We start from the raw sequence: 12,986 nt of genomic DNA on the forward strand, positions 1-12,986 counted from the left end.
GCTGCCTCACTCACATGGAGCACAGACACAGCAGTAATGAAGTGAAGCAGTAAAACAAATTTAAAAGAAAGAGAACAATTCCTGACCTTTACTTGTGGTAAATAAATAATAAAAAACATAAAGCACATATGGACATACGTCGAAATGACGGAACTTTTTTAAAAAATAAATAAATGGGAGATGGCGACATAACCACGAAACGGCGAACGTCCGACGTAACCCGAGGACTGTCTGTAGTCAGCAAGCTTGAGAGGGCAGGGATGTCTTTTTATCTTATCCTGGGAGGAGCCCAGTCCCTGTGATGGCAAGGGCTCCATGTTTCTACCTCACTGAAAAGCGGGCGTCTGGAGGGAGAACAGAGCTAAGGGAGGTTTGGAGCCATCAGCAAAGCCTTGGCAGTTGGAATCGGGAAGACAACCTGGCTGTTCACCTTTTGGTGGGCAGGGATGGGAGCCATCTTCAGTACACACCAGGTGCTCAGCAAACACGGGTTTAAAAATACAGCACCTTCATTTCCAGGCAACGTAGGTCACCCTGTTTATAATGACAGCAGTTCCTACGGGGAGAGAATGAATCCTACTATCAAAATTGCCTGTTTTGGGCGCAGACTTCCACACTTCCAATGGATTATTATTAGTTGTTGTTGTTGTTGTTGTTGTTGTTGTTGTTATTAAATCTTACTTGCAAATATCAGATGGTTACAAAGCCTAAATCATCTTGGAAATACTGTAGGGTCACTGGAATAGTTCTTGCAACTGCGGTTCAGCTGCGGCGTGCGTTACCTCACCTTTGTTTGCTCTACCAAAATACGCAAGACGTTGCCAAGGACGACTGAACCCTTTGGCTTGACCACAGCTGCACCACAACGGATGTACATTTCCTCCTTGGAAGAACAAGAGGCTGCGGTTGCTCTTCTCACCGAGCCATGCCACGAAGAAACCACCTGTGACAAGAGCGTTGGGCAGAGGACAAGTCCTAAACGGATCGAACCCAGCCACTGGGGCAGTGCCAAGGCCCAGCCAGCCGCGTCTCGGGGACTCGGTGGATCGGAGGCAGGGCCAGGACCCCCAAGCCCGGCCGTCTGCACGGCTCAGCTCGTCGGCGCGCGATCACTTCCCGCCTCCTCGCGGTCCCGCCCGTCGCAGGTGCGCAAAGCTCCTTGTGCGTCATCTTCCCGCCTCCTACCCCGCCCCGCCCCGCCCGGGGACCCACTTCATGGCGATCCGATTGGCTGAGGGGGCGGGGGCGGGGCCAGCGCGCCCCGGGAGCCGAAGGGCCAGGGCGCTGGTGGGGCAGGTTGGGCGCACCCGCAAGGCTGGGTGTCACCTGCGCCCGGGCACCCGGTAGGGCCGGCTCAGGATGAGGACGCGCTGGGCCACCCCTCGCTGCGCGGCGGAGCTCCTCGTGCTGCTCCTTCAGTGCTTCGAGCTGGCGGAGCCCTTTGGCCGCGCAGGTAACCGGGGAGGGTGCGTCCGCCCGCCAGCCGGCGGGGGGCCTCGACGCTGCCAGGGCTGCTGACTTCCCCCGGTTCGGGTTAGGGCTGAGCTCCAGGGTCCCGTCATCGCTGCTTTGCTCGGGGGTCTGGAGCCGGACCAGGGAGCCGAAGGAGAGGACTGGGGAGAAGGTGCTCGGTTGCCCTCGGTCGGGGTGGCGGGGACTGGAGGATGGCGGCGTGGGGCGTGGGAGGGCCGGGCCTTTCCGGAGCCGAGGGCTAGGAGCCCAGCGTAGGGGAGGCGCAGTCTTTTCTGGGTCTTCCCTCCCCCGCCTCCCTCATCCTCTCTCCTCCAACTTGCTTCCCTGGAGTATAGGGCTTCTCAGTACTCCTCCCTTCCCATCCCCTGGATCACTTTTGCCACTTAGCGTGTCCAGAGGCGCTCTCCACCCACAGCGCCAAGGATGAGTAATGATTTCCCGACCTCACCGTGCCCAGGGATGCACGTGAAAGGAAGCCAGGTTAAGCCATGTCTCTTGCAGTGATCGGGATTCTGACTGCTGTGATGTCCTCCCCTCAGTGCCTGGAGCAGCAGCCCTTTCTCCTCGTTGGTTTATCACCCCCAAAGGCTCACCCTGAGCCTCTCGCTGGAGGGCAGGTCGCCTACCCTGAGATTTCCTGCCTCTCACTGTGGAAGCAGGACCCGGAACCTACCACCTTAGCAGATGCTCTAGGTAGTCTTAGCCTCACCATCCCCCTTGGCAGCGACTGGAGCTTGCTTTTGCTTTCTCTTTTTGCCTTGGCAGAGCTGTGCTCAAGACTTGGTGAGTCCCCACCCACCGCTTGTCTTTGCTGTAAGAGGAAGTAAAAGATGGTCAAGGGAATTTTTTGAAAACTTCACATGGGGTGTGGATCTTGTTTTCTTTGCAGGTGAACTAAGTTACTATGCAAGTTGGACTTTTTTCAGAGAGTGTTGGGAAGAGGTTTCTCAGAGTGTCAGTGACATCACCCTGCCCTCCTCCAGGACCCTCCTCTGGTTCCCACTTCTCCATTCTTCTTTGACCCTCTCTGTGTTGGAAGCTACCAAAAGTCCTTTATTGCTGTGAGAATTCTAATCAAGCCCGCCCCGCAATCCAGGGAGAACATATTTACTGCAGCAACTAACTTATAGTCTAACACACTAACCTTTCAGTCACTAAACACTTGGTTTCTATCTACATCTGTTGCAGCTGGATCTATTTTGTGTCTCGGACAGAATTTGGCAAACTCTACAATCCCTGGCCTTTCTCATCAACCCCAAGCAAAGAGCAAAGGGTTAACTGCAACCACCCTGCACTCGGTCCTCATTTGTTTTCTTGTATCCTTCCTCCCGGTTAGCAGCTGCTCTGGGTTGGCTTTCTCACACCCTCAGACCAGACTTGTGGTCCTGTTAAAGAAAGCCCTGGAAGTTTGAAACCCCAGCCATTTCCGTAGCTTGTTTGGCAGTCTGTCAGCTTCACGATGCTGCTGACCGCATGCATCTCATCACATGTTGGCTAGGTGTGTGCAGGTGGTCTGGGTTGCTCAGATGCTGGAGGAGTACCTCTGCGTTCCTGGGGAGGTGCCAGTGGCTTCGTTTACCTTTTTGCCTCATTGGAGAGCTAACAGCTGGAAGTAAACCAATCCTTCAGGAACTGCTGAGGCTCTCACCAGCCCACACCATTCAATCTGGGCTCCGTGACTTTCTGACTTCTGGTGGACTGCCATCATATTCAGGACCTGTCCCAACCGTCACTTCAGGACCCGTTTTGAACTGGCAAACCCAGAGTGCTCGTTGCCTCCTGCTGCACCTGTTCACTGCACACATGATTTTGTGACTCCAAAAAATGCTCAACCGTGTGGGCTGTGGGAGTTCCCCTGAAATTAAAAATGCTGCAGCCTTCATCCTCTGGCCTTCCCAAGCATCTCCCTCTCTCCATTTGTCTGTAGTTGTAAAATATTGACGTCCAGCTTCTCTTTGGAATGGGCAAAGCTCTTTGGTTTAGAGCTTGGAAGATAGGAATTACTTAATGATCAGACAATAAGAATAGTTTTCCATTGATGGATGTGAAAATACTAAAAATTCATTTTCAACTTATGATAATGCTACGTAGCCATTTCCTCTCAAACACCACTAGAATGTTTATGTAAAATAAAGCATACAGAAAGTGCTACTAGGGGGTGATGGGGCTTCTTTTTTATCAACCTCTGCCATTTAGATGTGTCCCAATATTATGTTTGGAGAGAAAGATTAAAATTCCATATAGGACCAGCATGAAGTTGTTAAGTGAACAAGATGCAATATAAAGCTATTAAAAAAGGATCGTTTTTGTAAATTGCTCTATATCTTTTCAAAGTGTAATGCATTTCTGAAATATTTTATTCACCTTTATTTAACAAATTTTCTAAATAAGAAATTATTTTCACACTTTCTCAGTCCTTCTCACTCTTCAACCTACCATCCCAATAGAGTCACAAGCTGAGGCAGGCTGAACAGCTCCTGCTAAGGGTAAGGGAAGATGGGGCCATATCGTGAGGAGACAAGACTCTCCCTAGCTTATATATTATGGACGAATGTTTATACATTATGCATGAAGGCAAATAACAAGTTTCCTTAAATCATATCAATAATAAATGCCTATGCTAAGTGACCAGCATAGATGTCAAACATTGATATTTATTTTATTTTACTTACTTTTTCCATCATCACTTTCCCCCTCTATGCCTCTTCCCCTTCATCCACCCCATCCCCATCCCATCCACATTGTTCATGAGTTCTCTCTTTTTTTTTAATCTTTTTTTGCTCAAACCCTGCACACCCCTTTCCCCAATATTCCCTCCCAATCAGAGTTGTTTGTCTGCTCTCTATCTATGAGTCTGTCTGTTTTGCTTGGTAGTTCAGTTTGTTCATTAAATTTCACATACGAGTAAAATCATATGGTACTTGTTCTGTGACTAGCTTTTTCACTTAGCATAATGTTCTCCAGATCCATCCATACTGTCACAAAGAGTAAAATATTTTTCCTTTTTATGGCAGGGTAGTATTCTATTGTGTAAATTTACCAAAGCTTTTTTATCCACTCATCTACTGATGGACACTTGGGCTGCTTCCAAATCTTGGCTATTGTAAATAATACTGCAATGAACATAGGGGCACATGTATAGAGAAAGGGGAACCCTTGTGCACTGTTTGTGGGAATGCAGATTGGTACAGCCACTGTAGAAAGAAGTATGGAGTTGCCTAAAAAAATAAATAAAAATGGAACTGCCTTATGGCCCAGTGATTACACTTCTGGGAATTAATCCAAAGAAACCCAAAACACTAATTCAAAAAAATATATGTACCCAATATTGATGTTTATACTAGGGTAAAAGACAAGTTTAGAATGAGCAAGTAGCTAGAAACTTAGGTGTTGCAATTAGGTAAGAAGCTGGGCAACTCCTCTTTAACATAACTATTCCATGCTACTGTACATTACACCTCTCCTATGGTCTCTACAAGCTTGTCAAACCTCCAGGAATCCCAGAAATAAATGGAAAAGGGTACATATTTCTTCTCTTCTGAAGAGCATTTGTAAAGCATCACTGTCACCTCAGTGCACATGCTCAATACAAATGCGATTAGAATGACCTAAAATGCTGCTAACATTAGTATGACATAATAAAGTTGTGGACATTGGTTCAAGACCAATATGCAGCATGCACTCCTATGTTCATTGCAGTATTATTTGCAATAGCCAAGATTTGGAAGCAGCCTAAGTGCCCAAAAATAGACAAGTAGATTAAAAAAAAAAAAAGCTGTGGTACATTTACACAATGGAATACTACTTGGCCGTTAAAAAGAAGAAAATCTTACCTTTTGTGACACTCTGGATGGAGCTGGAGAGTGTTATGCTGAGTGAAATAAGCCAGTCAGAGAAAGACAAATATCATATGATTTCACTTATATGTGGAATCAAATGAATAAAATAAACAAACAAAATAGAAACAGATCCATAGATAGAAAACAGACTGACAGCTGTCAGAGGAGAGAGGACTTAGGGCCTGGGTGAAAAAGGTGAATGAATTAAGAAAAAACAACTCATAGACACAAATAACAGTATGGTGATTACCAGAGAGAAAGAGGGTTGGGAGGAGGTAGAAGAGGGTAAAGGGTGGGGGAAGTGGTGATGGAAAGAGACTTGACTTTGAATGATGAACACAATACAATATATAAATGATGTGTTATAGAATTATATACTTGAAATCTATATAATTTTATTAACCAGTGTCACCCCAATAACTTCAATAAAAAAAATTTTTTATTGTATAAAGTATTACATATATCTCCTTTTTCCCCCATCCTGGCCACTCCCACCCCCAGGATAAGCCCCCACCACCCCAGTGTCTATGTCCATTGGTTATGCTAATACTAGTATGCATGCATACAAGTCCTTTGGTTGATCTCTTACCCCACCCCACCCCCGTCCTCCCCTGCCTTCCCTCTGAAGTTTGATGGTCCGTTTGGTGTTTCTCTGTCTTTTGGATCTATTTTTGTTCGTTAGTTTATGTTGTTTATTATATTCCACAAGTGAGTGAGATCCTGTAATATTTATCTTTCTCCAACTGCCTTATTTTGCTTAGCATAATGCTCTCCAGTTCCATCCATGCTGTTGCAAATGGTAAAAGTTCCTTCTTTTTTTTATAGCAGCGTAGTATTCCATTGTGTAGATGTATCACGGTTTTTTAATCCTTTCATCTGCTGATGGGCACTTAGGCTGTTTCCAAATCTTAGCTATTGTAAATTGTGCTGCTATGAACATAGGCGTGCATATATCCTTTCTGATTGGTGTTTCTAGTTTCTTGGGATATAGTCCTAGAAGTAGAATTACTGGGTCAAATGGGAGTTCCATTTTTAACTTTTTGAGGAAACTCCATACTGTTCTCCACCGTGGCTGCACCAGTCTGCATTCCCACCAGCAGTGCATGAGGGTTCCTTTTTCTCCGAATCCTTGCCAGCACTTGCCCTTTGTTGATTTGTTAATGATAGCCATTCTGACAGGTGTGAGATGGTACCTCATTGTTGTTTTGATTTGCATCTAATCTCAGATGATTAGTGACTTTGAGCATTTTTTCATGTGTCTCTTGGCCTTCTGTAAGTCCTCTTTCGAAAAGCATCTATTTAGGTCCTTTGCCCGTTTTTTGATTGGATTGTTTATCTTCCTTTTGTTAAGTTGTAGGAGTTCCCGGCAAATGTTGGAGATTAAAGCCTTATCAGATATAACATTGGCAAATATGTTCTCCCATGCAGTGAGCTTTCTTGTTGTTTTGTTGATGGTTTCTTTTGCTGTGCAGAAGCTTTTTATTTTCATGTAATCCCATTTATTTATTTTCTCCTTAGTTTCCATTGCCCTAGGAGCTGTATGGGCAAAGATATTGCTACAACATGTATCTGCTATTTTGCTGCCTGTGGATTCTTCTAAGATTTTTATGGTTTCCCATTTTACGTTTAAGTCCTTTATCTATTTTGAGTTTATTTTTGTGTATGGTGAAAGTTGGTGGTCTAGTTTCATTTTTTTTTTGCATGTATCTGACCAATTTTCCCAACACCATTTATTGAAGAGATTGACTTGATTCCATTGTATGCTCTTGCCTCCTTTGTTAAATATTTATTGAGCATAATGGCTTGGGTCGATTTCTGGGTTCTCTGTTCGGTTCCATTTTGATCTATATGTCTGTTCTTGTGCCAGTACCAGGAAGTTTTGAGAACAGTGGCTTTGTAATATAGTTTGATATCTGGTACTGTGATCCCTCCAACTTTGTCAATAAAAATATTTTTTAAAAGAACAATATGCAATGAACTTAGCAAAGACCAATAAAACCTGCAAGACTGGGAAACTGTTATCTTCTGGAAGCATGTGTTAGAATTAGAAGTGGATTCGATACCTTATGCTCCACTACTTTCATCTTACATTTGGAGATATGAAGTCCCCGGGGAGATTAAGTGACTTCCCCAAGGTCTCCTGGCTAACTGGTAGCAGAGATAGGTCTTTAATCTAGGATCCCTAACTCCTTATTCCACTGCCACTGCACTGAGAGCCATAGCTAATCCTTTGGATTTGGCAGAGGCAACCTGAAAAATCTAGAACTCCAAGCCACAAAGATAGGCAAAGCTGCTCCGTGTCCAGTTCACCTGGTTGGGGTTGAGGGGCACAGAGCTGAGTGCCCAGGAAAGAGAGCAGGGAGGCCACAGCAAAGGGTGGTAGCCACCTATTTTTTATTATTATTATTATTTTTTTTTTTTGCAGGAGCAGACTTCTCTTTTTCTGCAGTAACTCCTGATACCTGGGAACACCAGATTTATTTTGGAGAGATGAGAGAGAATAGTTTAATAAAGAGCTGCATCCTGGGGCTGAGTGGCTATTGGAAATGTGGGAGGAGGGCTTTAGAGAAAGTGTGAGCGATAATCTTCTAAGATAGTACGTTTTCTTTTTTTGTTGACTATCTTCCCAAACTGTGTCCACAAAGTAGAGAATGACAAGAGTGATGTCAAGGGAGAAAGAGTGAGGGCAAACATACTTAGCTTCAACCCTCTGCTATATTTTAAAATACAGATTTGAGAGCAGAAATAACAGAGTTTTAAATGATTTTGTTTTTCCTATCATTTCTCTTGTAGCTGCTGCTGCTATTTAAACAAAAAGCTCTGTCCAAAGTTCAAACTGGAATTGGACTTAATTCTATAGTTTATTATTTACATAGTTAAATCCCCCCTCAAGTCCTTTGAATGAAAACGTGTCACTCTGAAAGCCGGTGAATTATTATTAGAAAAGGTGTTTAATATTAGTCAAATAAGTGATTGTGAAACTGGCATCAAAATGAAAGTGCCTTTTGGGAACTAACATTTTATAGGTCCTGCTGAATACTTTGGTTCATTGATCGTGATTATTTAAGTTTGTCAGAACTATTTCAGCTTTACTCTCATCAACATGAAGCGATGTGCTATAACTTTAAAAAAATGTTTCTTTATAAAAGCACTGATCAAATTGTTCAGTTGTAGATTGTTGTGACAGATGTGAATCTTGCTCCACAAACTTAGGTGTGCAAGAAACAATGCATTACTTTATTTTCATAATAGCAAATTACATTTTATTCTGAGGTCCCATTTCACCAGGTTAACAGAATTTCGGTTTCTTTGTTACTGCCGACTTCCCCAGCTCGTGCAAAACTGCCGGGAGCATTCAGGGAGGTTCCTCTCTTTCGCCTTCAGCTCAACACTGGTTACTTCTGAGTTTTCCATTGTCCGATCCTACTGGGTCTTAAATCCTGTGGCTCAGGTGATTGCTGAGGCTCAGATTTGGGCTCCAAGGTGACTCACACCATAAGCCTCCTACCCTCAGCCCCTCCCCAGGGTTTCCCTTCACCTCCCTGGAGGTGCTACGATGGAGTTGGCCAAGATTCCCCTCTTCCCTCAGAACCAGACCTCCATCTCCTCTGGACCCTCAGAAGTCTGCCCTTCTCCTCTGAGACACATCAATGACATGTAGTAATTTACCTGCCCATTTCCTCTGAGACATGTCAATGGCATGTAACAATTTACCTGCCGTAGTAAAGTGGAAGCAAGACAGAGTTGTCCAGAATTTTTCATTGACTGTAAACCACCTGTCTTAAGGAAATGAAAACTAAGGAGTTTCCTTATCTTGTTAAATAAAGGAGGGGGGTGCCATTTCATGGAATAATAATAACAATAGACCTACTATTCTAAGTGCTTTGTATGTATAAGCTCATTTCATCCTCACATCTACTGTATGAAGTACTGTTTTTACAACAGCAGAAACTGAGGTACAGCAGTTAAATAACTTGCCTTGATCACATGACTAGCAAGTAGCAGAGGCAGACTGAACCCAGGCAGAGGGGCCCGAGAGCCCAGGCTCATCCCCTACACCATACTGCCTCGCTGGCCACCACTGTCCTCTGACCTTGTAGTACATCACAGTTTACACAGCGTGGAGGGTAGGAACGGTCCCACGGTGCTCACATTCTCCCCAGCCAGCAGGGGCCAAGGCACATTGGCCACATAATTCAGAATCCTGGAACCTCTTCTTTGTCTGTCTTGACTCAGGGAATGATCCATTCACCATCGTCAATGAAAACACGGGCCAGTGTATCAAGCCGCTGAATGACTGGATAATAGCCAAGGAGTGTGACCACACTGAGGACATGTTGTGGAAGTGGGTGTCCCAGCATCGGCTCTTTCACTTGCAATCCCAGAAGTGCCTTGGCCTCGATATTACCAAGTCCACGGACTCCTTGAGGATGTTCAACTGCGACTCCAGAGCCATGCTGTGGTGGAAGTGCGAGCACCACTCTCTGTATGGAGCTGCCCAGTCCAGGTTGGCTCTGAAGGGTGGACTCGCCATAGCAAGCACAAATTCATCTGACGGCTGGAAGAAAGGAGGCTCGGGGGAAAGCCTCTGTGCCCAGCCTTACCATGGTGAGTATCGGAGAGGGACTTGGACTCCTTTGCTGTTGTGTTTGGTAAATGTGCTGTTAAACATGCACAACTGACCACAAAGTTGTACAGGGGTATGGGCAGTGAGCTAGTCTTCAGTTCCAGGCACTGGGCAGTAGCTCTGAACTATCCCTGTGGGTTCGGTGCTGTTTGCCCTCTGTTACAGGCAAGGCTGGGAGAGGGAGGTACACGTCTTGTCACAGGTCACACAGCAATTCTGTGCCACCCTGGAATTGAAAATCTCCCTGATGCCTGAGCATATGTTGACATACTTTTCATGATTACGTCCTGAACTCCAGAGCAAAGGAAAAGTTAGGGTAACAGGAAATCCTTCGTACAGGACAAAAGTCAAATGATGTAGTAAAGTTGGACCTATTTTAAATTATAAAAGAAGAAAGAAGAAAGAGGAAAAAAAACTGAAATATATTTTTTCTTATCTGCAGATTTTGATGTAATGGAAAAACTTAGGCACCTCGTGTGGATTTATGTACTTATTTTTATTTTTGGTGTGCCTATTACACTGTGATAGTTAACTTTTTCTCAGTTGCTTCCAAAAATGAGTACATGATTATTGCCTTTTGGGGAGTTGATTGTGAACTTTGTTCTGAGTCTAGAGACTTGATCAAAAGGAATTTTGAAGTTTAAAAAGAACAAGCAGATTTATTTTTCAAACCTCTAAATGTAAATAGCTATCCCCCAAGCAAGTCTTTTTTCATTATGTTGTTCTAAATTACATCAGAAGTTGAGATATACATATACATTGAGTGACCAGATTATTATGATCTCTGAACGCATAATAATCTGGCCACTCAGTGTAGACTGACCACAGAGTTGGGATTTTAAAATAAGGTTTTTCCGTGTATAAGAACTGCATTGTGGGTAGTTAGAAAGAAACAAGAGGACTTACTAGCCAGAGGCTGGAGGCCACTATCTCCTGGTCCCTTGACATATCAAAATTTGCAAGCTTTCCCTTATACGTTAGTACACTGAGTGGCCAGATTATTATGCATTCAGAGATCATAATAATCTGGCCACTCAGTGTATATTTAATTACCTTTTAAGTCTTAACTATTATCTCACCTTTGCTCTTCTTTGTAAATTTACACAACTTTACGGAGATTTTTCCCCCTCTTCTCTTAAAGTTCATTTAAGTATAATCTGGTCTCCCATTTTTTCCCTTATCTGCGCAAGTTTTGTCCTGAGGGAACCCCCTTCTATGTTCTAGTGCAGATGCAGCTGCCTCTGAGATGTCAGGTTCTGCTGTTTCGGGGAAATATTAGAGAATTAGGGGTGGGGTTTTCCATTTCTTCGATCCTCAGCCCTTGCCTATTTGAACATGTCTGTTTCTGCTAGCCAGTTTCCCCCTGGCCTTAAAAAGCAACTGCTTTCTTAATGGCACGTTTAAATTTTGTGCTGTCAAGCCTTCTCCAACTTGGCAACTAAGAGAAAACGTGGAACGAAACAAAATACCTTTTGAACTGGATTTTACTTGTTTCATTGTCTTTGTTCAGGGATCAGAAAGTATAATTTTCTTGACAGGACTCTTTCTGTCTCTTGCCTCTAATTCTTTTGAGGGACATAGTTGTAATTTGAAGTTCCTTCAGTGCCCAAAATGCCTCCATGTCAGTATAACAGGTTTTCTTTGTAGTCCGATGTGTTTGATTTTATGCGTTTATAATATTCTTCCGAGAAGGGGGCCCACTGTCAAAGTGACCGGTGGCCCCAAAAAGGTTGAGAACCCATCTAGGGCACCACCCCAGAGAGAGTCAAAGGGGCGTAAAGGGTTTCTTGGCGTTCCCACATATAGTGTTTGGAACAGCAAATGTTGAAATAAATTTATAAATTTCGAAGAGAAGGCACATGTAGTTCTGACTTGTCAACTTAAACCTCAGGATTTAATTTGCACAGAGGTCAAGACCAAATCTGCCTCCTCTTTCCCATTCCTCTCCTGGTGACTGGTACCTTCCAAGTCAAGTATGTCAGAAATCTGTAAGTCACCCTAGAGTTGGCCTGATTTCCTCTCCCACTATTCGTTCGAATGTAATCAAATATTAAGTCCTGGCAATTTTGCTCAAATCTATGTAGTCCCTTCTTGTTCTTACATTAGAGACTGCTGTCTTAAGTTAGGGACTTTTTCTAGGACTGCTGTCTCTCAGACTCCCCATACGGGTCCCTGCCCCGCTTCTTATCTAACTATATAGAGGAAAGAAAGATAAGATACCAGAGTTGCAACAAAGCGAAGTCCAAAGTTACCACGCTTGTTCCAGCAAAGCTGCAGCTCCACGCCAGGATTGTGTTCCCCAAATATAGCTACTGTATTTCTCCCTTGGCTTTTGCTGTATAAGTTATTTTACTTCTAATATAAGAACATTTATTTGTCATTGTGGCCGGGGCTGCCTCTCTAGCCAACCCCCATCCTGTGTGAGTCATGTTCATCAGAGAAAACTAGCTGTATACATTTTAAGAATAAACTGCTTTGACTAGGATCCAGATAGGCATTTATGTCATTATGATATCTTGGCCTTGCTAGCACTCTTCCTATTTTGAACATTTGGTGAATTATGCAGAGGAAATGGACTTTGATTGGAGCCGTGGTTATAGAGCTCTCTAAATTTTGAGCAGCTCTTAGAAGCTTGCCAACTTCTTTTAACCATTGAAAGTACTTTGTCTAATATTACCAAAAAAATTGTATATTACTTTTCCATGTAGGTGCCTCATCTTTTTAAAGGCTGCTATCCCCATTCAGAGATGGTTCTTCTCAGGAAAGCCTCTTTTTCTAGAGAAGCCGATGGCATTTAAAGAGATCTAGCAGCAGCAAAGAAACGTGTGAGAATAAAACTCATAGTGAATAGTGAGCATAATTTAACAGCTGCCGTTGGGGTGGTTGTTATATGCCCATCATTCTGCAGAGCATATTGTGAATAGGAGAGCTTTTTAAAGGAAGCCCAGCTTCCCGCTATGAAACATAACTTGAAACCTGAGAAGGCAGCCATTGCTGTCACAAGTTGTCCTTAGATGTTAAGGACTCTAATCAAAGAGCTGGTTCCT

General features: G+C 43.8%; 1 protein-coding gene across 1 annotated transcript in view; it reads left to right on the top strand.

Annotated features, from left to right (window-relative positions):
- The first annotated feature begins 1,275 nt into the window (after positions 1–1,275).
- LOC307105926 (lymphocyte antigen 75-like) overlaps positions 1,276–12,986 on the top strand; it is a 91,174-nt gene continuing 79,463 nt past the window's right edge. Inside the window, exons 1-2 of the mRNA XM_079781885.1 lie at positions 1,276–1,453; positions 9,549–9,920. Coding sequence (XP_079638011.1) covers positions 1,360–1,453; positions 9,549–9,920 — 466 coding nt within the window. The 5' untranslated portion in view covers positions 1,276–1,359. The remainder of the gene's footprint in view (positions 1,454–9,548; positions 9,921–12,986) is intronic.

This window comes from Cnephaeus nilssonii, assembly GCF_951640355.1.
Source record: "Cnephaeus nilssonii genome assembly, chromosome: 10".
Classification (NCBI taxonomy): domain Eukaryota; kingdom Metazoa; phylum Chordata; class Mammalia; order Chiroptera; family Vespertilionidae; genus Cnephaeus; species Cnephaeus nilssonii.